Here is a 24,115-nt window from a genome sequence, read left to right on the forward strand (position 1 = left end):
GGTCGCGCTCTGCGGGTCTTGGCTTCAGAGAAGTGAAGACTCTGCCCGGTTCCGCTGCGATAAGAGCAACCGCTAATTTGTATTACAATTATTTTTCGCTCTATTCGTTATACGGTGTCTTGAATGCGTCTCTCCCAGCGGGGCCTGGGAGAAGTCTTGGCTCGCGGGTCGACGGTAACACCCCCGCACCCGCAATCACATAATACATACACATCTATACACACGCCGCTACACAGGCTCACCGGCCAACGTACTTCAGCTCGAGGGGTCTCAGGATGACGTAGACGATGAAGGACCACGAGGCACCCATCTCGAGGCCGACGTCCCCGCCGTTCTTGCCGATGAGTCTGGCGATCTCGCCGACCCAGTAGGTCTGGTCCATCCCCAGGGCGACACCGAACGCGCTGACGAAGAAGGCGGTGAAACTAGCGTACCCGATGGGCAGCTTCCTGCTGTTCCTCCAGTCCGCAGGGTCGTACGAGTTGAAGTCGCAGCGTCTGAAGATGATGTGCTCGCATAACCCGAGAGTGATGTAGATCGCACTGTAGTAAGCGACCGTGTTCATGAAGTTCTCCAAGAAACTGACGAAGAAGTAACACGCGGGGATGGCGATGCTCAATGCGGCACCGTTCCCTGCAACGGTCCAGAACGCACGTGGGACACGCGCAAAGGGTTCCCACAGGGCCTGTGCGGATAACGCAGCAGTGTACATGTTGGGCAAGTTGTTCCCCACGGTCGACAGCGCAAACACAACGCAACAGAACTCACCGAACCCGTGTAAGGACTTGGGCACGAGTACCGCGTAGATGATCCCACCGACGGCGTTCTCCTCGTACAGTTTCGCCCATACCGGGTCGTTCACTGCACCCATCCCGCAGGCGGCCCCCAAGAACATCGAGAAGCACAGGGCCCCGCTCAGTGCGCAGAACAGACTCAGAAAGATCACCGTCTTGTTGGAGTTGCGTGGCAAGTACACCGTGAAGTCCGCGGCGTACGTGGTCCACGCACCAGCGTACCCGAATACGGCACACCCGAGGGACAACACGCCACCGGCGGTTGTTGGACCACCTGCCCAGTCACCGTTACTCCATTTCCCAGACTTGTGCAACCTTGCTGCAATCACAAAGAAGATAGCCAAGTTGGGGATCCAGGACCATTGCTCGTACGTGTGGATCACTTTGTACCCAAAGAACGAAATGACCACCGTCAGCCCCAACACAAGCAGACACCCAGCCCACAGGGGACACCTGTGGCCCGAGTGGTTCACCATGTTCAGCAGTTGCGCGGAGACAATTGTGTTCAAGACACACCACCCGACGCAGGATACAACGTTGATCAGGGAGAAGAACCTCCCCGTGAGGTTACCCATCAGGTACCTTGATAGAATCATCTGCCTCATCCCGGTCCTGGCACCGAACACGGAGAAATAGGCCACTGGGAACACACCGAGCAAGTTGAAGAACAGGATCGTCAGACAGGACGCCCCGAAGTTAAGACCGTAGATACAGGGACCAAGCGCACCGACCGCGAACGCGGAAAGCACCAAGTTTGCAGAGAACCACATGTTGGCCGCGTGCAACGGGTTCCTCTCTGTCTTCTCCTCGTCTGTGATCGGCTCGATACCTTTCACCTCTGCCTTCAGCTTGGACACCAACCGGAATAGATACGACTCATTCGAGTCCATGGAATGAACCTGGGAGACGACATCGGACTTGTCCCCGAGATGGCCCTCCTTCTCCATGTCCCTAAACTCAGGCGACCCCGTGGTGGATGTAGCGTCTCTGGACTCCACATCGGAATCCTTGACCATGACAACCCCGGCAGTAGTGCCATTATGTTGCGAACTCTGGGAACCCCGGCCACCCAAGTGTGATATTTTCTGCGCAAAGTCTTTGAACATCTCAGATCTGTGACTCCTGTGCTTCGTACTTTTTCACCACTAAGCGATATTGTGTGTATATCAGCTAAGCTTGGCGTTTTTCTGTAAAGGGGTAGAGAGAGAAAGAGGGAAACAAATTGATGTAGGTAAATGAGGTACGAGCGAGAGGGTTCAGAGAGGTGTGTCGGAAAATGCGTAAAATAGTCGCCCTTATATACAAAGCACATCTTCGTCCAGATGCAATAATCGCGGCGAGTCACAGCGGACCCAACAAGCTCCATATCCCACACTACGGAACTTCCGTGCAAATCGAGAATCCCAAATGGAATAAAAAAAATTAAATACACCGCATGTGGTACTTTCAAGAAATAAAATTAGTCCATTATGTGTGACCTAATGCGGAGCGGGCCGCTATCCCTCTGCAGCTCACTCTGGGGGGGACGTCCGGGAGATAAGTCTCCAAGCGCGGTGCTGTATCACTCGATTGGTGCAAGAAACGGCATCGTTCCCAACAGTTTGTAAACCGGACGCACGCAGTTGCGACCGGCTACATCATCAGATGGGCCGCGTACCTGTGCGATGGTGCTTTGCCAGGCATATACAGGAAGTTCCGGTTTTCAACAGACATCTTGTTTGTAGCGTAATTGTGCTAGTTAGTTGCTAGTGACTTGAAGAAGGTCAATACTAAAATTGCAGAAAAGATCCCACTTCGACCACTCTACCGAATCGCAAAAAATCGACAATCGCAACTAACGAATGCTGGTACCCATGCTGTTAATCGTCCAGTCGCAATACTCGATCTAGTACCCTTTCTTGCTCCCACCATTTTGTAGTTTCTGAAGATTTGTAGTGCGTTGTTTTTCTCTGAAAAACTCTGTCCTCAGTATCTAATCTTACAATTTGTTTTTGAAAAACGAAAAAAACTATTTTCTGTCACTTTAACTTTATATGTGGTGTCCCGATGTTAATGGTAGAAATTAAAATATTCGTACAAAATGACTGACAGAAGTTCCCAAAAGGGTAACTCGGGAAAGACCTTTCCCGACTGCACGCCCGTCAAATTTCAAAGTCGACAAAACTTCGAGAAATGCTGTTCCTGTGTAATTCCGAAATACAAACTGCAAGTAATTTATTGATATATAGTATGTACACTCATTCGAAAGCCCTGCTCACGGCGGTTCCAGTGATACCATATACATATAAAGTCACTCAATATACCGACGTGTAGTAGCGTCCTAACAACATCTAGATTTTGTATTTCTCATCTTTTGAAACCAAATTTCAAATTTTTGTCTCTGTTTTTTTCTTTTTTTCCTTTTTCTTGGTAAATGGTTGTTTGCCAATTTAAGGCGCATGGGATTCTTTTCGGTGGTCGTCGTTAAATGATGGCAGCGAAATTCTAGATTTGCGAGATGGGTAACAGCGACCTCGATTCCCACAGACTAGCTGTGTCAGTGCAGAGCGGAGGAGAAGGGAAGGGGAGAATGTGTGTATTTTTTTCTATTATAATAAGGTGTTACAAGAAGTAAATTAATATATGTGAGATAAAAATACTATGTGAGTGCTAATATAACCTAATGGGAAACCCGTGTAAGGAGAATGAACTTTGAGAAAATAAGGGGAGCAAGATTATTATTTCTTACCCTTCTTCTTTTCAGCCTTGGCAGCGGCCTCGGTTTGTTCCTTGACAACCTTCTTGACGATCTTTTGTTCTTCAATCAAGAAAGCTCTGACGATTCTTTCCTTGACACAGTTGGCACATCTGGAACCACCGTAGATTCTGGAAACGGTCTTGTGGGTCTTGGAAAGAGAGGCATACTGTCTTGGTCTTAGAGTGGCAATACCTGGTAGTGGGACACCACAGTCACCACACTTTGGTCTGGCAGCCTGCTTCTTGACATGCTGAGCGACCAATTTACCACCTGGGGTCTTAACGACCTTGATCTTGTTAGAACGGGTGTTGTCTGTATAGAAAAGGGGTGGGATGTTTTTGCAAACGTTGCAAAAAGTAGATTAATTTGTTAGTATAATGTTAAAATGGGAAGTGGGGGTGTCGAGAGATAGTTATTTGTTTCACGGGGGGATGGCTTTTTTGGGCGGGGTTAGCGGTGAAAAGTATGGACTCTTATCTGCTTCAGTTTGACTCTCTTAGAACACAAAGGAGAGATACACTGTTCCCTTTCTCTTTACCATAAATTCCCTTCAACAACAGTTATCAGCTCGCCCTGGGGCTTTACGACGGCACTCAAAATATAAACATACATGGATTTCTTCTTCTGAAGGTAACACGTTGGGCCATCTTTATCTCGTTTCTTGGTAACTTGCCTTTTGTCTATCAGCTAGTATGGTACAGGTCCAGCTTTCAATATGTACCAGTAGCACCAGTCTGAAATTTTCACGAAAGCAACTGTTGAGGAATTGCGTTCCCACCGCTGAGAACTGAGGTAACTCTGTCTGGGAATCGGCACACCGAGGGGAAAGAGCAGTCCCTACCGGGACCGCTAGAAAAAGCCCTTTAGAAGGAGGGCCGCCTAAGCTGTCTGCCTAGCCCTTGTCGTACCGTATCAGGTAATTAAATTTGAAAAATATGTTTTTTATGTTTTTTTACAAAAAACTGCGCATCCGTACATCCTCTACATACAGTCACAAATATCTATAACGAGGTAGTCACCGCAACGTCTCGCAGGATCAATTGTCGTTTTCGACAGCGATGACCTCCATCTCCAAGTCCGCGTTCAAGGGCAACGCGGCGACGGCAACACACGATCTGGCCGGTTTGTGGTCGTGGAAGTGTTTCGCGTAGACGGTGTTGAACTCGGCAAAGTTGTTGATGTCCGCTAGGAAGATGTTGCACTTGACGACCCTGTCGAGCGCGGAGTTACTTGCGGCGAGGATGGTCTTGATGTTTGTGATTACTTGCTCGGCCTTCTCGGCAATGGACCCTTCGAGCATCTTGTTGTCTGCGGTCAGGGGCACCTGTCCAGAGACGAATACCAGGTTGTTCGCCTTCATGGCGTGCGAGTAGCTGGCAGCTGCAGCTGGTGCGCCCTGCGCGTTCACTGGGGTCAGAGTCGTGGTGGTCATGGTGTGTGTGTGTGTTTTGTTATGGATTGGTTACGTCAAGAGTCAGAGTTGTGCAATACTGGGGTGCCACTGAAGCCAATTGAACAAGAAGAAACTGGAAAATCTTGAAATTGAAAAGGTTCTGCAGTGATGGGTGAAGGGCGTTGCTCCCAGACAAGTTTCAGGGTTTACCGCAGAGGGGAAGAAGATAAGAGGAAAGCTGTAGCTCAAGCTGAATGAGTCGAGCCAGCAAGATCACATTCGGACTGTCGTGTTTGTTCACGGTGACCGCCGTGGTGGGTGTCCACATGATCCAGGACTTGGAGCGGGACACATTGCACCAGGGTCCCATCAAGGACGCGAAACGGTTGGAACAGAAGCGAGAGGAGCGGCGATCCTTGCCCGCGAGTCCCAACGACAAACTCGACGACGCTGCCCGCGAGAAGAAACGCCAGTTTAACAAAACGGACCACGAAATGCAGCAGGAACTGCGCAAGAAGTACGAGTCCATTCAGCCGTTATCTGGTGAGATTGTCACGAGGGACCAGCCCGCAGATAAAGGCCAGGGCAAGTGAGCAAAGCAGGGCAGGACAGGACAGGGGAGGCGGGCCACTTCTTCACCTCCCTCTTACACCCATCCGTGTAAATATTATCAAGCTAGACGTGTGTACACCACCCAATATATTCCCCCGCGCACTGTGGACTGCAGTTGTGGACTCAGGGTCCGTGCATCTCCCTGCATCTCCCTGCATCTCCCCCCACAGAGTGTCTTTCGACTGTTCATCACCATCTCAGCCCGTTTTCGTCACAAATAAATTGAAAACGAATTGGGAAAGAGGGAGACCGTGTAAAGTTGAAGCTGTCCTACCTTCTGTCCGGTCACCGGCGAGCTGCGGTTGGGATCTACGTGGTGTTTACGTCGAAATAAAATCAAACGGGGGTCAATTGAGCACTTTCTCACAGTTCTCTGTCTCCTTTTGGGTTTTTTGGCTTCACCGTTACTTATAGATGTCGCACGGGGTAGAGACAGATACAGATTCAGATGCAGAGACGCAAAGACTGGAGAAGAGGTTGAGTAATGTTGAGATCAGTGACGGTGCCGCTGCTCCCCTGCGGAAATCGATCCCGCTGAGCCGAGAGGCGCTGGAGGACAGCAATTCGGTTATTGTCACGAAAGTGGCTACTGAGGATACGATGAGCAGTTCGCCGTCGTCGTACGCATCGAGCAAGACGCTGCCGACGGGCTCCGCTGGTGGGCACCTGGGGACACGGTTCAGTCCGATGTCAGCTGCGGTGAGGCCCGGGGACGGCGGCGCCGAGGGGGAGCGGCGAGAGGAGGAGGAGACGCAGCGTTCGCTCAGTGAGATCAATTTTACGGTACCGCAGCACGTTTCGGAGGCTGTGGACGACGTTTTGGATAGACCCGTGGGGGAACCGGAGCTCGAGTACCCGCATGCGCTGAGGCTCATAGGGTTGTCCAGTGACAAGCTGATTAAAATGCTGACCGCGCTGCTGGACAAGATAGTACAGGCGAACGATAGGCTGGAAACACCGGATAGTGCGACGCTACTCAAGGTGAACGACGACGCGAGGGACACAGACGGGTACTACGAAAGCGCGGTCAACGCCATACTGAGCTTCAAGGGCAAGCACATCCCACAGATCACGCTCGAACAGTACTTCCACAGGATCCAAAAGTACTGCCCTACTACAAATGACGTTTTCTTATCCTTGTTAATATATTTTGATAGAATATCAGAGAAATGCAACAGTATACCGAGAGGTGGCGACGACGATAAGGTGCAAGACGACACTTTGCTATTTGTGATGAACTCATACAATATTCACAGACTCATTATCGCAGGTGTAGCAGTGAGCACGAAATTCTCAAGCGATTTTTTCTACAGTAACGCACGGTACGCTAAAGTCGGCGGTATCTCGCTCAGAGAGATGAATTACCTCGAATTGCAGTTCCTCGTTCTGTGCGACTTCAGCCTGTTGATATCCGTCGAGGAAATGGAACGGTACGCAAGCTTGTTGTATAGATTTTGGGATAACAGCAACAGTGTGTAAGAGCGGAAATAAGAGGTACGCTGACGGAAATAAAGAAGAAAGAATAGCACCGCCAGGTATGACCTCGCACTATCATGATACGGGGGGTTCCTTCTTGCGTGCTGCTACTAAGAATGTCACAGCCCAACTTGGACAAAATTCTGGCCACGGACATCTGCAGCAGTCTCAGTTGAGATAAATTTTACCTGGCCTTTATCTGTTGTTCCTATTCCAATAATTCTGCTCAGATAGCATCGTACACTTTTGTCCAGATTACTCCGTCTTTGCAAGATTTCGTTATCAGCAATTTATTCGTCCTTTATCTTTTCAAAATTCGGAATTGATAAAAATTCGAACATACTCAACGGGTTCGTTGTCACGTCTGGGGACCCTCCTCCCACGTTCCATTGGCCAGTTCATGGAATACTATTTGGTGGGATATTATTGTTCCTTGTGACTGATAGTGTTGGATTTCTCAAAAGACCGGTCTGCTGGATTCTGGTGTGTGGGTTGTGTGTAACTTTGATTTAGTTTCCTACTAAGGTGACAGCAGTCGGTGCGATAAGGGATCTGTGACTCTCTCTGGATTCATGAACTTTCCAAGATGTATACACGAATATATAAAGGCCCCAAATATGCCAAACAGTTCAGGTGTGACTGCTGACGAAGAGAGGGGAAGAGAGTGACAAGAAAAACGCTAACGAAATGGTAATCTATAAAGAAAACGACACTGTGGTTGAGGCCTACAGCTCATCTGAGCAAAGGGTGGCAGACAACACATACTCTATTGATAAGAAGGCGCCATGGGATGTCGAGAGAGATATTGGAGAGGGTGAAATGGACGTCGTTAGTTACCAAGAGGACGACGACGATGACGAACTTTCATCTCACCCAAAGTCCCGCTTTGCCCGTTTTTGTGACATTCTGAACGGCGCTAACGCCGAGACGAAAGGTATTGAACCGATAACGGACGAGGAGAAAACAGACACCTCATTGATCAACGCTGCATCGATGTGGTTTTCCGCCAATATGGTCCTCCCAGCTTTAGCAATTGGTGGTCTGGGCCCCATGGTCTTCGACTTGAATTTTGGTACCTCCGTTTTGGTCATCATCTTCTTTAACATTCTCGGTCTTTTGCCAGTCGCATTCTTTTCCCTGTTCGGAATCCAACTGGGGCTAAGGCAAATGACCCTTTCCAGGTACGTCGTCGGTAACATTGCAGCCAGGGTATTCTCGTTCATCAATTCAGTTGCAGGTGTGGGCTGGGGGATCGTGAACACAGTCGCCGCTGCCCAATTGTTGAACTTGATCAACCAAGAAAGCGGGCATAACTTACCCCTGTGGGCTGGCTGTCTCGTTCTGATTGGAGCCACGTTGCTTGTGTCGTTCTTCGGTTACAAAGTCATCCACTCTTACGAGAAATGGTCCTGGGTGCCCAACTTCGCCGTCTTTCTGGTGATCATCGCACGTTTAAAGAAGTCCGGTAACTTCACGGGCGGTGAATGGGGTTCTGGTAGAACAACAGCAGGTAACGTCTTATCCTTCGGTTGTGCAGTTTTCGGATTTGCAGCTGGCTGGACAACTATAGCTGCCGACTACACGGTATACATGCCCCGGGATATTAATAAAAAGAAGGTATTCTTCTCGCTTGTCGCTGGTTTGTCATTCCCATTGTTTTTTGTCATGATTCTTGGGGCTGCTTGCGGTAGAGGTGGTTCCAACAACAAGCAGTGGTCCGATCTTTACAAAAGCAACGGTATGGGCGGCTTGACTTACGCCATCTTGGTTCCAAGCTCGCTGCACCGTTTTGGGGAGTTTTGTTGTGTGGTATTGAGTATGTCAACGGTAGCTAACAATGTCCCAAATATGTACTCCATTGGGTTGTCCCTGCAAGCTACATGGGGTCCACTAAACAAAGTTCCCAGAGTCATATGGACTATCCTTGGGAGCCTCTTCGCCCTGGCGATCGCAATCCCTGCGTGCTACCACTTCAGCACCTTCATGAACTCCTTCATGGATTCCATTGGTTACTACCTGGCCATCTACATTTCAATTGGGTTGACGGAACACTTTTACTTCAAAAAGGGTGATTTCAGTAGTTACAACGTCGAGTATTGGAACAAGTGGGACAAACTTCCAGTTGGTATTGCAGGGACCGTGGCACTTGTCATTGGTGCCTTTGGCGTCGCGTTCGGGATGTCACAAACCTACTGGGTGGGCCAGATTGCGCGCCCAATTGGTAAATTTGGTGGCGACATCGGGTTTGAACTGGCCGCCGCTTGGGCTTTTATCACCTACATGATTCTAAGACCGATTGAAAGGAAATATTATGGTCGCTAGGGGGGATAAATCAAACATTCTACTAACAAAAATCATCTTGCATCTACGATTTTTCTATATTTTGCATTTTCAATTAAATCGTCGTGGGTCTCCATTCCAAAGAGACATTTGCATGTGTATATGGTTTTATTTTTTCATCTTAACTATTTACTTATTTAATTTATTAAATAAAATGCAGCTACACCTTTCTACTAAAGCGTTGGAACCAAGACAAAGTCCTATTTCATCTGTGATTGGAGAAGAATATTGTTGTTCTTCTTCTTGTCTTAAGGAATATATTAATTTTTGTAGAAAGCTTGTGTCAGGTGCCTTTACCAAGATGCCAGATCTGTAAATCAACAAGAACTACATTTGCCCGACAATGAAAAAGATACCTAGCTACAGAGCAAAAGTTGTCCCTGTTTGGCTGCAGTGTGTATTGACAGGCTACACCTCTGCCAGCTTCAGCTACATAAGCGCCACGTCAGCAACAGCTGACACTTTGAGACACTTTGAGACACATTCCCAAAAGATCCCGCGGGAGAATTTTTTTTCTTTTTAATTTCTCCAGATTTTAATTTTTAATTATTCCACTGTAGTAATATTTCATCCGAAGTCGATGGGCAAAGGTGAAGAATTTCAAACTGGAAACTTTGATTCCTTGGCATCTCTTTCTTTTTTTCTCTTTACAACTCTAGTATTCTACGCAAGTGGAAGAGTTGTTCTAGTCGAGTTTGTGATTTTTCAATAGAGTTACAAGTGGGGAGAGGATTGTTCCGTAGTATCTGAATACATCACAGGAGGTAATAAACAGGAATGAAGTTTCTTTCAAAGGCGGAAGAAGGTCATTCTAGCGGTAGCAATGAGCATATGAGTGATGGGGACATCGATTTGGAGTCCTTCCGGGACAAGAGCTCGAATAAGTTTCATCAAGACGAGGTCTATGAGGATACCGAAACTTTTCCATCAGACGGGGTTGTCGAAACAAAACTCTCCTTTTGGAGCAGACTGTTTTTAGGCGCCAATACGGAAACGAAAGGTATCGAGCCCGTAACTGAGGAGGAGCAAACGGACGACTCTCTTTTGAATGCAGCGTCGATGTGGTTTTCTGCAAATATGGTCCTGCCCGCATATTCTATTGGTGGGCTAGGTCCACTAATCTTTGGGCTGAATTTCGGTACCTCGGTGCTTGTCATCTTCTTCTTCAACATTTTGGGTCTACTACCGGTTGCATTCTTTTCTTTGTTTGGTGCGGAACTGGGTCTGAGACAGATGACACTATCCAGATACCTGATAGGGAATGTAACGGCCAGGATCTTTGCGCTGATTAACACGATTGCATGTGTTGGTTGGGGGGTTGTGAACACAGTTGCCTCTTCCCAACTCCTGAACATGATTAACCAAAATGGTAATAAGTGTCCGTTGTGGGCAGGCTGTATCGTCATTATTGGTGCGACTCTGTTGGTCACTTTTTTCGGGTACCGTATTATCCACACTTACGAGAAGTACTCATGGATCCCTAACTTTGCTGTTTTCTTAGTTATTATAGCTCGTCTGAAGATTTCTGGGAAGTTTAGCGACGGTGGATGGGGGTCTGGGGCAACCACGGCCGGTAGTGTCCTCTCCTTTGGGTCCTCCGTGTTTGGGTTTGCCGCCGGGTGGACCACCTATGCTGCTGATTACACGGTGTACATGCCCAAAAAGATGAACAAAGTGAAGGTGTTTTTTTCCCTGGTTGCAGGTCTATCCTTCCCATTGTTCTTCTGTATGATATTGGGGGCTGCTGCTGCGAGAGGTGCAGTCAACGAGCCCAGCTGGAAAGCCTACTATGACTCTAACGGTATGGGTGGCTTGACCTATGGTATTTTAGTGCCTAATTCTCTTCACGGGTTCGGTGAGTTCTGCTGTGTTTTACTGGCAATGTCTACTGTTGCAAACAACGTTCCAAACATGTACACTATTGCCATGTCAGCCCAATCAATTTGGGAGCCATTTGCCAGGATACCGAGAATTGTTTGGACAATTGCTGGTAACGCTGCAGCACTAGGTATTTCTATCCCCGCATGCTACTATTTTGGTACTTTCATGAACTATTTCATGGATACTATCGGCTATTATCTGTCGATATACATCTCAATTGCATTAACTGAGCACCTGGTGTTTAGGAGGAGCTTCTCGGCGTATCATGTGGAGGATTGGAACAGATGGGACAAGCTACCGATTGGTATTGCTGGTACTACTGCACTTGTTGTTGCTGCATTTGGTGTTGCGTTGGGTATGGATCAAACTTACTGGGATGGTGAGATCGGGCGTCTGATCGGTGAATATGGTGGTGATATTGGGTTTGAACTGGGTGCTTCTTGGGCCTTTGTTGTTTACATAATAGGAAGGCCTCTTGAACTGAAATACATTGGCCGTTAAACTTAGCGCCAATTCCACTTTACATGTTTGAAGCCGTAGCGCATTGGAAAGTTTTCTGTTTGGGGTACTTCCCGCACTTCAAAAGAAGACTTTTTGAAAGTGTGCGGCATACGGAACGGTAAAACAGAATGTCAGGTCGTATATCGTGTCCCCTCTTGAATCTCTTTAGCGTACATATATCCATTGTTGTATATTATTATTTATCACCATTTCTTGAATAAAATGCATGTATTCACACCCCCAAACCCAAAACTGTTGCAGATGGCGTATTGTATTTCCGGTAACACTTTGGGTTCGTTCTTCACCAGATGTATCCCATTTGTATGGTTGGGGACAATGGGAGTCTGCAGGTGCAAAGTATGTGGTATTAATCCCTCATTCAGAGAAAGGATGGTGAACATCGACTCAACGAGGCCTGCCGCGCCTAGTAGATGACCCATCGCACCCTTATTGCTACTCACGTAAAGTGGTGTTTGTCTGGAATTTGAAGATCCCACTAGAGTTTTCATGATAGCACTCAACTCTGCTTGGTCACCTACTGGAGTGGACGTCGCGTGTGCATTTACGTAATCGATATCGGTACTCTTGACGCCTGCGTTCTTCAAACACATCTGTAACGCTCTCGAGACTCCAGTGGAATCACTCCTGGGGGACGTTATATGGTACGCGTCGCTGGTCCAACCAAAACTGTTCATTTCAGCCCAAATTGGTGCATTGCGTCTCTGAGCGTGCTCCAAATCCTCCAAAACCATGGTGCCGGCACCTTCCCCTATGACAAACCCATCTCTATTGGCATCAAACGGTGTGCTCTGGCCCTCCGGGGACAAGGACTTCAAACGATGGAAACCTGCAACGGTCAATGGGTGTAGCGATGTATCTACGGCCCCCACTATGGCCACGTCGGCGTACCCGTTTCTAATGTGGTTAAACCCGTCGATGATGGAATTGTTCCCCGTTGCACATGCCGCGGCTATACTCTGCGTAGGTCCCAAGGTGTTGAATTTTATTGAGATGGAGCTCGCTACCATATTTGGTAGAATCTGCGGTATGAAGAGTGGGTTCAATCTCTTCCCGTTTATCTTGGTCTGTACAGTGGCATCGTATAATTCCTTGACTGGTGGTAATCCAACGCCCACGGTCGTGCTTATTCTTCCCAGATCAATAATGTCCTGGTTAATCGAGTTGCAGGATGTGAGCAGTTGGGCAGATTCTAAAGCCATCTGCGTGGTAAGCAATGAATGTCGTATATTGGGTGTCATCCGTCTCTCATCCTGCGGTGAGAAGAGTTTCTTTGCTATATCGTTCAAATTGGAAGACGCCGCCGTTATGGGGGCTACCCTTAGACCACGCGGTATCGAGGCACCGAGCGGGGCATAATCCGTGGTGTAGTTTGGCAGAGACGTCAGCGGCGCAAGTCCTGATCCGGAGCCCAATAGAGTCGACCAGCTCTCCCTTATCGAGCTCCCCAGTGGCGATATGGCGCCCATCCCTGTCACTACGACCCTCCTCGACATTCAGAGACGCGATATTGAGTTTCGATTGTCTGCCGCGCGGGGTCCCTCTCAGACGTCTGAATGCGATGCATGGTTGTCCATGTATCGTCGTCGCTGTTTTTTTTTACAAGACGGTTAGCAGTATAAGCCAGTTAGAGAGTCCAATGCTACAAAAACAGTCCAGTACCTTCTGCGGTATGGTAACTGTATCAAGCCATTCACCGTCAATTGCAATATTACTCTGCAGTAGTTTAATAACATATCTATATGTAAACATTTCTATATATTTAGTGTATGAGAGTGGGTGAGGCTAGAAGAACTAACCCCCAGGAAATTACATTACGCTTTAGTCAATTGAGAAGCGCGAGCCATTTACCACTTCAACAAGTCGTCCTTGGCGTACAAGTAGTCGTCGAAGATCAACTCGACTTCATCGGTCTTAGCATCGTACCCGCCGACTCTAATAGATCTGTGGTCCTTGACAATGATGTCACAACCTTTACCCTTCAAGAATTCGACGTCGAAGGTGGTAGCAACACCGATGATCTTACAGCCAGCAGCTTGACCAGCGGCGACACCGGCTGGAGCGTCCTCGAAGACGACAACCTTGGACTTCGATGGGTCCTCCTTGTTGATTGGGTACCCAAGACCGTTTCTGCCCTTTAGGTATGGCTCTGGGTCTGGCTTACCGTGTTCAACATCAGCGGCGGTGATGAAGTTGGAAGGTCTCTTGATCTTCAAAAGCTCGAACCATTTGGTGGCCATTTCCTTGGTACCGGACGTAGCGACGGCCCATTTCTCCTTTGGTAGCTCGTTGAAGGAGTTACACAGTTTGACGGCACCTGGGACTTCGATGGCGTGTTGGCCGAACTTCTCTGGGATGGACCCTTCCAACTTGGCGACGTACTCGTGGTTGGCAAAGTCTGGAGCGAACTTGGCGATAGCGTCGTAAGTTCTCCACCCGTGGGAGATCTTGGTGACGTGGTCAGCGTCGAAGTAAGGCTTGTCCTTACCGAAATCCTGCCACATGGCCGCAAGGGCTGGCTGCGAGATGATTATAGTACCATCGACGTCGAACAAAGCGGCGTTGACTTTCAGCGATAGAGGTTTCTCTGTTAGTGGCATTTTTTAGTGATGTATAAGTGTGGTTGGTGTATCTAGATACTATCCCAATTGAACAAACCCAAGAACACAATCCAAAGGCTAAGACTACTTATCGGTTATTCCTCCCTCCCCCTCTATATATATATGTGTGTGTTTTAGTGGATCACAACGTCGATACAAACAGACCTTAAAGGTTTGACAGAGTCTCGAGAACACTCTTTCCGAAAACGGAAAAAGCAAGAACAAAAATTACGTATTACGCACTCACGTTTCTTTTTTTTTCAAAAGCCTATTGTGTTTTTTGCTGCTATTTCCCGCGGGTACTTATATCACTTCTGACGAAGCAGGCAAGGCGCTACGTTTCTTTTCTTTTCTTTGCCGGCAAACGTTGCTTTTCTCGGAAAAACTCAGTCACGTGAAGAGCTTGCAGTTTTTCCGATTTTCCTGCGAAACCGGAAGAATTTGGGGGTTTTTCCGGTGTAGATGTTCCGGGTAACATTTCCCGTCTCGAGGCCCCAAAAAACGAAGTTTCGCGTGTCTCGAAGAGGAGCTCCCCCCTCCAAGAGGGTGAGGGTGCTGATATTTTAGCGAAATTGCACTTTGAGCGTGAGCGTGTGCGTGAGCGTGTGCGTGTGCGTGAGAGGTAGGCTGAACATGGGTGATTACGTTAGGCAGACAGTGGTGCAGTTGAAGCAGTTGCTGAGCGAGCGCGGGCTGCCCACTGATGGGCTGAAGCATGCCTTGATCGCAAGGCTGGAGGAGAACGACGAGAACGCGAAGAAGCAGGCGCCAGCTGCAACGGAGCCAGAGAAAGTGGAAGCGGTGCCAGCAGCAGTGGAGCCGGAACAAGTGGCGCCGGTTGTGCAGGAGCCCCCAGCGGTTGCACAGGAGACCGCCGTTGAAGTAGCCGTCCCCTCCGGTCCTACCACTACAGTCTCAGAAGCGGCCAAGAAGGAGACCCCACAGCAGATGCCGCCTCCTGAACAGATCAAGAAGATGGCATTGGACCTTCTGAACAAGAAACTCTACCGTGCTGAGAAATTCGGCGCGGACGAGACGCAAGCTGCAGAACTGAAGAGGTTGATCAATCGGGTTGAGAAGTTCGGGTTGGACAAACAAAACCCGTTGATGGTCGAGTTGGGGCTCGTGAAGCCCAAGCCAAAGCCAAAGCCCAAGCCAGCACAGCAGGGGAAGGTCGCGAAGAAGGGCGGGAAGAACCGTGCCAACAGTAAGAGACGTTGAAAAAATAACCCCATCATGTAACTGTATTAGTATCTTTACGTATTATGTGTCCCTAACAACATTATTATCATGCGGGGATGAGAAGGAATATCTGTATTTGGTGGAGCTCTTGGTGTGACCACGGCTGCAAAGCCAGTGGAGTCCCGCAAGAGGTGCGTATATCTGTATGTATGTATATGTGTGTACTGTGCTCCAATGGGTGTGCGTGAGAGGACATAAGCGGTTCATAGCGTTTGGTGGATAGGTTGTGGGAGCGTGCCGTTGGCGAAGGACTCCTTGACTATGAGGTTGGGGAGGATCGGTTGTGGGGAAATGTTGACCTGTGAGGAGACGGCGCTGAGGATCTTGAGTCCGTTGACGTCGTTGCCCAGCGGTGGTAGCGTGGTCTGCTGTGTCTGTTGTGGCGGGCCGTTCGTACCCAAGTGTATTATGATTTCGTTCAATGGGTAAAGTGTTGCGTCGAACCCGAAGTCCTTGACGATGGAGCCTATCACCGTGTACAGGAACTTTAATTGCAACTCTGACCTCATCGTCGCGAACATGGGGAGTGCGCTGAACAAGTGTGCCGCGAGACTGTTGTGGAAAGTCTGTTGTAGCACGTTACCCTTGTTTGCAAGGTCCCCCTGTGCGACGACAAACGCGACAGATGACCGTATGGACATTTCGCCCAAGGGGACCAAATCGCGCGGTGTCACGACGTTGCCATCGACCACTTTCGCGAAAGTGGTCGAATTCCTCACGTTTCGTAGTAGTTTCTGCATCAGTGAGCTGCGAGGGTTTGCACCTGGCGGGGTACCCTGTGGCAGGTTGAGCAGTTGAGTAAACACACCTCGCAGCAGGGAAGCGTCGTTATTGATCATCGCCACTGGCGGCAACACCGGTTGTGGGTGTGTCGTTACACCCAACTGTGGGTTTCTCTCCAACTGCACTCTTGGGGGTGCAAGCTCCTTCTTCCCCAGTGAGAATGGCTGCTGCACGTTTGTGTTTGGCGATGATAAAGACGAGAGAGAGGAGAGCGGCGAGTGCTGTGGGGATGATCCAGTTGAGGAATTGGCTGACGAGGAGGACAATCTGAGTTCTGACAGTTTCTTCTTCGATCTTTTCCTGTTCCTCCTTACGGACTGTACAGCAGCGGTGACCAATTTCTCAAACTCCAAGGCGCTACTCTCTGGGAACTCGAACTCTTCTCTGAGCAGAGTTGCAATCTGTCTAATGTTATCATCTTGTTCTGAGGCTTTCCTCTCGCTGAGTCCAAACCTGTCTATGAGTTCCAACCTCCGCGACGAAAACTGTTTCCACTTCTTCTCATTAGTGAACTTGAGAAGCTCTCTTATTCTATGCGTGGTACCTTTCCCCATACTCGAGAAATCTTATTATAATTTAAATTCTTACGGAAAAAAAAAAAACATTATGATTCAATTGTTCCTATTGAGTCGTAGTGGGGGGGAGGGGGGGAGATCAGAATCAACGGTGTATATATATATATATATACACGACTCCTGATACAAAAAATAAACTTGTCGCGTAGAAAGGAAAAACCACGAATACGACACTGACGGGGAGGGGGTTCTTGCCGAAAAAAAGTCACTTACGTCGATTTGTCTCAACGACGTTCACAAGGTATAAATAACGTAACACCGTTTGTAACACGAGAATGGAGAAGAACCAAAAACCGGTAAAAAAAAAAAAATTGAACCGCGGAGAGTCAAAATAGGAGAGACGTGCGCAGAGGGAAAAAACACCCGTTGCGGATCCGAGATGCAGGAAAGTCAGAGGTGCCCAGAATATAGTGGGGAACACGAAGACTCCTCCTTCAAGAAGCGAGCACAGCCGACTAGTGGCAAACGTGTTCCATATATATACGTATGTGTGTTGCATGGCTCTGCTAGCCGTGGAGATCCCTGTCATCGAGGGGCAATGAAAAAACAAACAGGAAAAAGGGCTTTACTTTGGCCACAAACCCGTCCTCCGTCGCCCGCGCAGTTGGCACCAAAAAAAGAGCGAAAGACCCCAGTAGTTTTCACGCAATCCGTAGGCAGCGGCTGTGTACACAACACAATACAGCATTGCTCTTGGAAGACTCAAACGTGTGCCGTTTAGGCTCTGAGGTTGTTGTTGTTGCCTCCGCTTTGTCCCTCTCTTGTCCCCCCATACAAAGCTACACATTCCCCAAAGCGGGAATACGGCCCACGAGCGAGCGGGGGGGACTGCTTAGTCACTGTGTAGTGACTATAAGGAGAGAGGGGCCGGTTTCGACTGTGCCGTGCTGCACCCGGGGGGGTGGCGTAGTCACCCGCGGAATTAAGGCGGGTGAGGCACAGAGGGACACCCGCGGGGCGCACCTTCTTCCGCGGAACGTTTCCGGAAAAAGGCGGGAGAGACAAGAAACAGTCGGCTCTAAACTTCTCGGATCCGGAGGCGCACGGGTGTACTGGCCGCAGAGAAACACTCGCGTGGGGATGGAAACAGTGAGAGATTTATTGTTATCACTCTATGGAAAGAATATATACCAGTTTGCGTGGACGTGGCCAGTTAGTTACATTCACAGCTTGCTCTTGAATTGTTCCTCGGTGACACCTTCGCCCATCGCTGCAGTGGCACTGACACCGCCTTGCGCCAATTTCAGTATACCGTCGATGTACTCGGCCCCAGACCATTTCTGGTGCTTTAGCACGTCGACACCCTCTTCCATCTCACGTAACTGCACGTTTTGGGCGTACGCCTTCATCCCGTTCTGGGCGAAATCGCGCGAGAAATTGTTGATCGCTAGTGCGGTGGTGTGCAACCCGGCAAGCGTAATGAATTGCCATATGTAACCCAGTTGCCCCAAACGGTTGATGAAAGTGTACTGTTCGTCCACGGACATAGCCTTCTGCCAGTTGAAAGAGGGGGACAGGTTGTAGGCAAGCCATTTGTCTGGGTATTGTGCACGTACACCAGCGGCAAACTCGACGGCTTGTTCGTAGTCTGGGTAGTTCGATTCCATCCACACTAAGTCGGCGTATGGTGCAAATGCACGAGCTCTCATCACGGCACATTGTGTGCCGCCCCTGTAACGGTACAGACCTTCACGGACACGTGGTAGTTCCCAGTCAAAGAAGATCGGTTCTCCGAGCAAAGACTCAGCTAGTGCACGGGCCTCCCTGTGCGATGTCTCAGTTAATGGGCCGACTTTCGCGTTGAACTCGTCAATGATACGTTTCTTCTCAGAGGACGATTTCGAGGATTTGTTCACTTTGTCAGCAAACGCCTCGTGGAATAACTTCAACCCTGCTTGTTCACACCACTCTTTCTCCACGCGAGCCAGTTCGTCCCCCGAGGCACCCTTAATAGCAGCATCGTTCAAAGTCTCCACAAGAGATAGCTTAAGGTTCTCGTTTGTCGCGCCGACGATAAAGTAGTGGTCCCTCGTGTCAATAGTGGACGAGATCAAAGTGGCAGCCTCGGAATCCGTTCTTGCAACGATGATCAGGTCAGAGTTCATCACATCAGCACACATACGGATCGTGACTAACCGCGAAACGTGCTCAGAGACGGGGATCACACATCTCCCAGCCATGTGGCCACACTTCTTGTTCGTAGAGGTCTGGTCCTCCATGTGGATACCAGCGGCACCACGCTCAATGAACATCTTTGTCAACTTGTAAACGGCGGTCAACCCACCGTGGCCCGCATCCGCGTCAGCGATAATGGGGGTCAGGTAGTCCGTGGCTGGACCAAGCTGCTTCAATTCCTCCTCAGAGGTCGCATGCGCCCTTGCCTCCCATTGCTTCCGGTCGTGGAACTGTTGCGCCTTGAACAGATGCTCCACTTTGTTGGGCACAGTGTCCATGGGGTAATCAGCGAGATCTGGACCTGGCTCGTTGGAAGTCGAAGCAGTAGAGGAACACTGCCACCCGGAGACGTAGATCGTGTCCAAGTATTTAGCCATCTGAGTCACTTGCACTGGGTCCAATGCACCGAAAGTCTGGGAGACGGTCTTGTTCGCGTTATGTTCCGCCAAGACACCGTACAGTTTTTGAGCGACGACTGAGGATGGGTACGTTAGTGCTGGGAAAGTACCACGTCTCACGGCAATATCGCGGGCGCTGTAGATCCTGTTGGTGTGCTTCCAACGGGGCTGGGACCACCATTGCTCGATCTCTTGAGCGTCTTGGTTGATCTTTTCTTGCAGAGCTGCGAAGTTGTTAGCTTCTTTGATAGTGGGCATCTCGAAATATAAGTGGGTGGGATGCTTCTGTTTGGAAGAATTCGATATTTATCGATGGATATTTATATGTATGTCCTTTAAGAGTAAGAGATAGAACGAACGATGGGATCAGAAATATTACCACCTTGCAGAACTCACTTATATAACAAATTTTATTCAACTCGAACTTCGATGTCTCCGAGAATACGGTTAACCACATCATCGGTTATTTAAGAGACAGCAACCCTTCAAGAGAAGTAGTCACGAGCCACTGACTGGGTCCCTCGGCATAACGGGTTCAGTAGCAGTAGTGAGCAGTAGTTAACACTCTGGGGCTCTCCATTGGTCCAGAGCGGCAAACCCCGGACAAATGGAGATATTTTTGCAATAGCGGTCACCTGGCCATAACAGGAAGAAAGGGAACGCTGGGGTCACGTGGCGGGAAGACCCATTGGGCCTCGGTGCGGATGTCCGATGACTCTTGGGAGACGTGACTGGTGGTACTACAAAGGGGTCCCGTAGAGTGGGTACCTGGTACGTGCAGATGCTATGTGCCTATGGGATACTACAGTGGGGAAGAAAAAAGGGCAAAAAAATAACGACACCGGCAGGATTTGAACCAGCGCGGGCAGAGCCCAACAGATTTCAAGTCTGTCGCCTTAACCACTCGGCCACAGTGCCTTCGTAAAAATTTGGAGTTTTTGGGTCTGTTACACAAGCTGGTATTTTCGACCAAACAGTACGTCTTTAAGTTGTACTAGGGTGTCAACGACACTTGAACATACAAAAGCTTGTAAGTAACAGTAAAATTGTCAACTCAGCTTTAACGCTGTGTAATTATTTCACCGTTTCAGTGGCGGTTTATTGGAGAGACGGTAGGAAATTCATTCCAAGACTCGAGCAAAGATTCACGGATACGGTTCATTGTCAGTCGGAAATGCAGCATAAGGAATCAAAATACGTACAGTTGAAATATAGAGCTGAGCAAACATTATTCATGGACTACCCACTGTACGGTCCAACGTAGCTCGACTTTTCTGGAACATACACACACACACACAGACGCCCCCCCTTCCCTTGCAACACGGCGGTGCCCGTCCCTCTCAAACAGCAAATGTATCCCCTTCACTCCCTCAACTCTTCCCCTCCTCTTCCCCTCCTCTTTAACCCCGCCCCCAGCAGGAGATCTTGACGGTGTACAGCACTGTATACATAGAGCAGAGCGTAACAGGCAGATCCTGGGACAAACACTGCGCTCCACAGCCGCGTGTCCCCAAATGTCCCTCCCGTGTCCACCCCGTGTCCCACCCCTTGCGGGTGTGCGTTTTGTGTACTGCTTCTTCTTCTTCTTCTGCGGGTTTCCCGTGCGAAGAAGGGGCAGAGCGACGCGCGGGGCGGACATTTCCGGAGAGATGTCCAAATCGGGGAATACCGGACATTCCAACCGTTAGATATGCAATGCGCTTACTTACGCATCCTTCACCCTCACTCTCTCTTATTCAAAGTTGGACCACTTTCTAACAGAGTCTCCTGCCTTCCCCCCCCCCCTTCATCCTCTCGTTTGATTTGTTCGTGGGGTTGTAATACTACGGCGACGGCGACGGCTGGTTGAACAGAGTGTCCGTTTTTGTATGCTCCCTCGTATTCTCTCCTTACTCAACAGCAACGCCCCCCCTCCCTCTCACCCCCCCCCCGGCCATCACTGTGTATATAAATAAGCTTGGATCAAAGTTTCTTGTCTCTGTGTTTTCCTTTTCCTCTTCCTCTTGTACCACTTTATGTCTTTAACTACTTGCAACAAGTACACACACATACAATACAATACAAAATGCCTAAGAAGGACAAAAAGCCAACTTTCACCAATGTCACCACCAAGTCCGGTGAGACTTTGAAAGTGTTCGACGATCTCGACACGTTCGAAACTTTCATCAAGAATGAAACAGAGGACGACGACTTCTCGGACTTGCATTGCCAAGTCAACTACTTGCCGCCTTTTGTCTTGCACCAGGCCCATGACGACCCAGATAAAGTGAAGGACACGGAGAACTCGCACAACAAGAAGTTCGTGAGACACTTGCACCAACACGTCGAGAAACACTTGTTGAAGGATCTGAAGCAGGCATTGAACTTGCCAGACATGAAGTTCCACGAGAAGAGTAAAGATGAACAGTTCGACAAGATTACATGGCACTACGCTGAGGAGACGGAGTACCATGATAAGAAATTCAAAGTTATCGTCGAAGTCACCTGCCACCACGACGATGCATTGGTTAACGTCGACTACAGGACTGTTCCTTTGTAAGTAATGACCAATGTGAAAGGGGAGGATACAAACTCCTTCAAGTGTACATTTGTATAACCACTCTTTATGTACCCGCAAATCTAATGATTACGATGTTATTCACCGAGCAGAGGTACTCACAGGTGGTCGCCTGATTCATACCTTGCTTTCTCTTTCTCTTTACCAGTTTCGATGGTGAATTGCAGCTCGAGTAGGTTAACCGGTGTCGAGTAATCAAATCCAGAAAGCTGGCTCTCAGATTGCAACTTTCTGGAAAGTTCAGATCTGGTTCAGACACCGTTCCCACACTTTAATTTGGTTTCTAATGTTTAAGATACGCAAATTGAAGGGGTTTGGGGGTCGGTCGACGGGACTCCGAAGTAACAGAGGAACTTTGAAAGGGTTCTAGGGCACAATCCTTCCCACAGTATCATCTTCTTGTGCTTATACGTTTATTAGAAAGGTACGAGTTGATTAGGCCGAATACGTTCGGCCGAACAAATTCGGCCGATTCGGTCGGGTTACCTTGTTTTGTTGTATGGCAATATTTCTTTGCAGCACTTTCACAATAGCATTGGGGACATGAATTAGTTGCTGGTTCGGTCGAACGAAGGGTTTTGTCGCCTTATTGGGCTCAGCTAACACCATGGTCAAGATCATATATAAATGGCAGTGAGCTGCTCGTCAAATGCCGTCTGTCCAATTGGTTCCCTTTTGCCATTGCAGGATCTCACCAGCAAAATAGCGAACTAGTCTCAAACAGAACAAAATATGAGTGTAGTCAAACAAGTACGTTTCGGTAACACAGGGATGAAGATCTCTCCCTTCATTGTTGGGTGTATGTCGTATGGTGACCGGAAACGAATCCCCTGGGTCATAGAGGACGAGGAGAAAGTTTTTGAGATTTTGAAGTACTGTTACGACCACGGTGTCAGGACTTTCGACACCGCTAATGTTTATAGTAACGGGGTCAGCGAAAGGTTGCTCGGTAAATTTTTGAAGAAGTACAATATCAACAGAGAAACGGTTGTCATCCTGACAAAAGTCTACTTCCCAGTGGATGAATCTTTGGAGCCCTTCAAAATAGGCGGTGAAAATGATCCATTGACTGATGTCACACTTTCAAACCAGAGAGGGTTGTCAAGAAAGAACATCCTTGCCAGTGTGGACAAATCTGTTGAAAGATTGGGCACGTACATTGATGTTTTGCAAATCCACAGATTGGATCATGAATGTACCGGGAAGGAGATTATGAAGGCATTGAACGATGTTGTCGAATCAAACAAGGTTAGGTACGTCGGTGCTTCCACAATGTTGGCAACCGAATTTGTTGAACTTCAGATGATCGCTGAAAAGTACGATTGGTTCCAATTTGTTAGCTCCCAAACTGAATACAGCTTGCTGTTCAGGGAAGACGAAAGGGAGCTCCTTTCTTACACAAAGCGGAACAACATTGCTGTTCTTCCATGGTCGCCCAATGCAGGTGGGTATTTGTGTAGGCCGTTAGACGCGGCCACAGAAAGAAGTAACTCTAACACATACAAAACAGAAATCACAGAAGGTGACAAAATCACTATTAAGAGAGTCGAGGAGATTGCGAAAAAGAAAAGCGTGTCAATGGCTATGATTTCTGAAGCCTGGGTGATGAGCAAGGGCTATAATCCTATCATTGGGTTCAGTTCTGTTGAGAGAGTGAAGGAAGCGATCGAAGCCACCAAAATTGAGTTGACTGAAGAAGAAATCAATTATCTGGAAGAACCATACCAGCCAAAAAAATACTTCATTGTTAATTGAATTATTGACTTTTATTTTTGTATAGTTCGAACTAGATGCTTTTTTTTATGTCTAACTTCTTTGCCTTACCCATTAGGGCCAATAATTTGAGCCGGTACGTTTTGATAAAGATTAATTGCCGGTGGAACTGTTAGAAACGTACAGAGATAAACTAATTGTATTGCCCAAATGCGGTTATCAAATAAGTATAAGACGAAACACCGTCACATCAAGGCTACATTTTTTAATTTTTGTTTATGTTTTCAGAATTGATAGAGAAAAATTGAGATTCTCACCAA

The 24,115-nt window shown here is 48.4% G+C and overlaps 14 protein-coding genes and 1 non-coding gene across 15 annotated transcripts; 7 read left to right on the plus strand and 8 right to left on the minus strand.

Moving 5' to 3' along the window:
• Positions 1–238: 238 nt before the first annotated feature.
• Positions 239–1,900, minus strand: KNAG0L01430 (uncharacterized protein; the record flags this gene model as incomplete). Its single annotated transcript, XM_022610741.1, has 1 exon — positions 239–1,900. One exon carries the CDS (start codon positions 1,898–1,900, stop codon positions 239–241), a length of 1,662 nt encoding a protein of 553 aa, XP_022467007.1.
• Positions 1,901–3,511: 1,611 nt separating this feature from the next.
• Positions 3,512–4,178, minus strand: RPL34A (60S ribosomal protein eL34; the record flags this gene model as incomplete). The annotated part of the gene is made up of 2 exons (XM_022610742.1): positions 3,512–3,843; positions 4,142–4,178. The coding sequence occupies 2 exons, from the start codon at positions 4,176–4,178 to the stop codon at positions 3,512–3,514; spliced, it is 369 nt and encodes a 122-aa protein (XP_022467008.1).
• A 389-nt stretch (positions 4,179–4,567) lies between these two features.
• HMF1 (putative isoleucine biosynthesis protein HMF1) lies at positions 4,568–4,963 on the minus strand (the record flags this gene model as incomplete). Its single annotated transcript, XM_022610743.1, has 1 exon — positions 4,568–4,963. One exon carries the CDS (start codon positions 4,961–4,963, stop codon positions 4,568–4,570), a length of 396 nt encoding a protein of 131 aa, XP_022467009.1.
• Positions 4,964–5,178: 215 nt separating this feature from the next.
• On the plus strand, positions 5,179–5,517 carry PET117 (Pet117p; the record flags this gene model as incomplete). The annotated part of the gene is made up of 1 exon (XM_022610744.1): positions 5,179–5,517. One exon carries the CDS (start codon positions 5,179–5,181, stop codon positions 5,515–5,517), a length of 339 nt encoding a protein of 112 aa, XP_022467010.1.
• A 433-nt stretch (positions 5,518–5,950) lies between these two features.
• On the plus strand, positions 5,951–7,015 carry PCL6 (Pcl6p; the record flags this gene model as incomplete). Its single annotated transcript, XM_022610745.1, has 1 exon — positions 5,951–7,015. The coding sequence occupies one exon, from the start codon at positions 5,951–5,953 to the stop codon at positions 7,013–7,015; it is 1,065 nt and encodes a 354-aa protein (XP_022467011.1).
• Positions 7,016–7,699: 684 nt separating this feature from the next.
• KNAG0L01480 (cytosine permease) lies at positions 7,700–9,334 on the plus strand (the record flags this gene model as incomplete). The annotated part of the gene is made up of 1 exon (XM_022610746.1): positions 7,700–9,334. One exon carries the CDS (start codon positions 7,700–7,702, stop codon positions 9,332–9,334), a length of 1,635 nt encoding a protein of 544 aa, XP_022467012.1.
• Positions 9,335–10,129: 795 nt separating this feature from the next.
• On the plus strand, positions 10,130–11,734 carry KNAG0L01490 (cytosine permease; the record flags this gene model as incomplete). Its single annotated transcript, XM_022610747.1, has 1 exon — positions 10,130–11,734. The coding sequence occupies one exon, from the start codon at positions 10,130–10,132 to the stop codon at positions 11,732–11,734; it is 1,605 nt and encodes a 534-aa protein (XP_022467013.1).
• A 203-nt stretch (positions 11,735–11,937) lies between these two features.
• On the minus strand, positions 11,938–13,248 carry CEM1 (fatty acid synthase CEM1; the record flags this gene model as incomplete). The annotated part of the gene is made up of 1 exon (XM_022610748.1): positions 11,938–13,248. One exon carries the CDS (start codon positions 13,246–13,248, stop codon positions 11,938–11,940), a length of 1,311 nt encoding a protein of 436 aa, XP_022467014.1.
• A 351-nt stretch (positions 13,249–13,599) lies between these two features.
• On the minus strand, positions 13,600–14,352 carry GPP2 (glycerol-1-phosphatase HOR2; the record flags this gene model as incomplete). The annotated part of the gene is made up of 1 exon (XM_022610749.1): positions 13,600–14,352. One exon carries the CDS (start codon positions 14,350–14,352, stop codon positions 13,600–13,602), a length of 753 nt encoding a protein of 250 aa, XP_022467015.1.
• Positions 14,353–14,985: 633 nt separating this feature from the next.
• On the plus strand, positions 14,986–15,573 carry THO1 (Tho1p; the record flags this gene model as incomplete). The annotated part of the gene is made up of 1 exon (XM_022610750.1): positions 14,986–15,573. The coding sequence occupies one exon, from the start codon at positions 14,986–14,988 to the stop codon at positions 15,571–15,573; it is 588 nt and encodes a 195-aa protein (XP_022467016.1).
• Positions 15,574–15,797: 224 nt separating this feature from the next.
• Positions 15,798–16,931, minus strand: VHR2 (Vhr2p; the record flags this gene model as incomplete). Its single annotated transcript, XM_022610752.1, has 1 exon — positions 15,798–16,931. One exon carries the CDS (start codon positions 16,929–16,931, stop codon positions 15,798–15,800), a length of 1,134 nt encoding a protein of 377 aa, XP_022467017.1.
• Positions 16,932–18,115: 1,184 nt separating this feature from the next.
• Positions 18,116–19,783, minus strand: ICL1 (isocitrate lyase 1; the record flags this gene model as incomplete). Its single annotated transcript, XM_022610753.1, has 1 exon — positions 18,116–19,783. One exon carries the CDS (start codon positions 19,781–19,783, stop codon positions 18,116–18,118), a length of 1,668 nt encoding a protein of 555 aa, XP_022467018.1.
• A 578-nt stretch (positions 19,784–20,361) lies between these two features.
• Positions 20,362–20,443, minus strand: KNAG0Ltrna3S. The gene has a single exon. It is a non-coding gene; the product is annotated as a tRNA-Ser (tRNA).
• A 1,147-nt stretch (positions 20,444–21,590) lies between these two features.
• Positions 21,591–22,064, plus strand: RGI1 (Rgi1p; the record flags this gene model as incomplete). The annotated part of the gene is made up of 1 exon (XM_022610754.1): positions 21,591–22,064. The coding sequence occupies one exon, from the start codon at positions 21,591–21,593 to the stop codon at positions 22,062–22,064; it is 474 nt and encodes a 157-aa protein (XP_022467019.1).
• Positions 22,065–22,814: 750 nt separating this feature from the next.
• Positions 22,815–23,837, plus strand: KNAG0L01560 (aldo/keto reductase; the record flags this gene model as incomplete). The annotated part of the gene is made up of 1 exon (XM_022610755.1): positions 22,815–23,837. One exon carries the CDS (start codon positions 22,815–22,817, stop codon positions 23,835–23,837), a length of 1,023 nt encoding a protein of 340 aa, XP_022467020.1.
• Positions 23,838–24,115: the final 278 nt, after the last annotated feature.

This window comes from Huiozyma naganishii, chromosome 12 (assembly GCF_000348985.1).
Source record: "Huiozyma naganishii CBS 8797 chromosome 12, complete genome".
NCBI classification, from domain to species: Eukaryota; Fungi; Ascomycota; class Saccharomycetes; order Saccharomycetales; family Saccharomycetaceae; genus Huiozyma; species Huiozyma naganishii.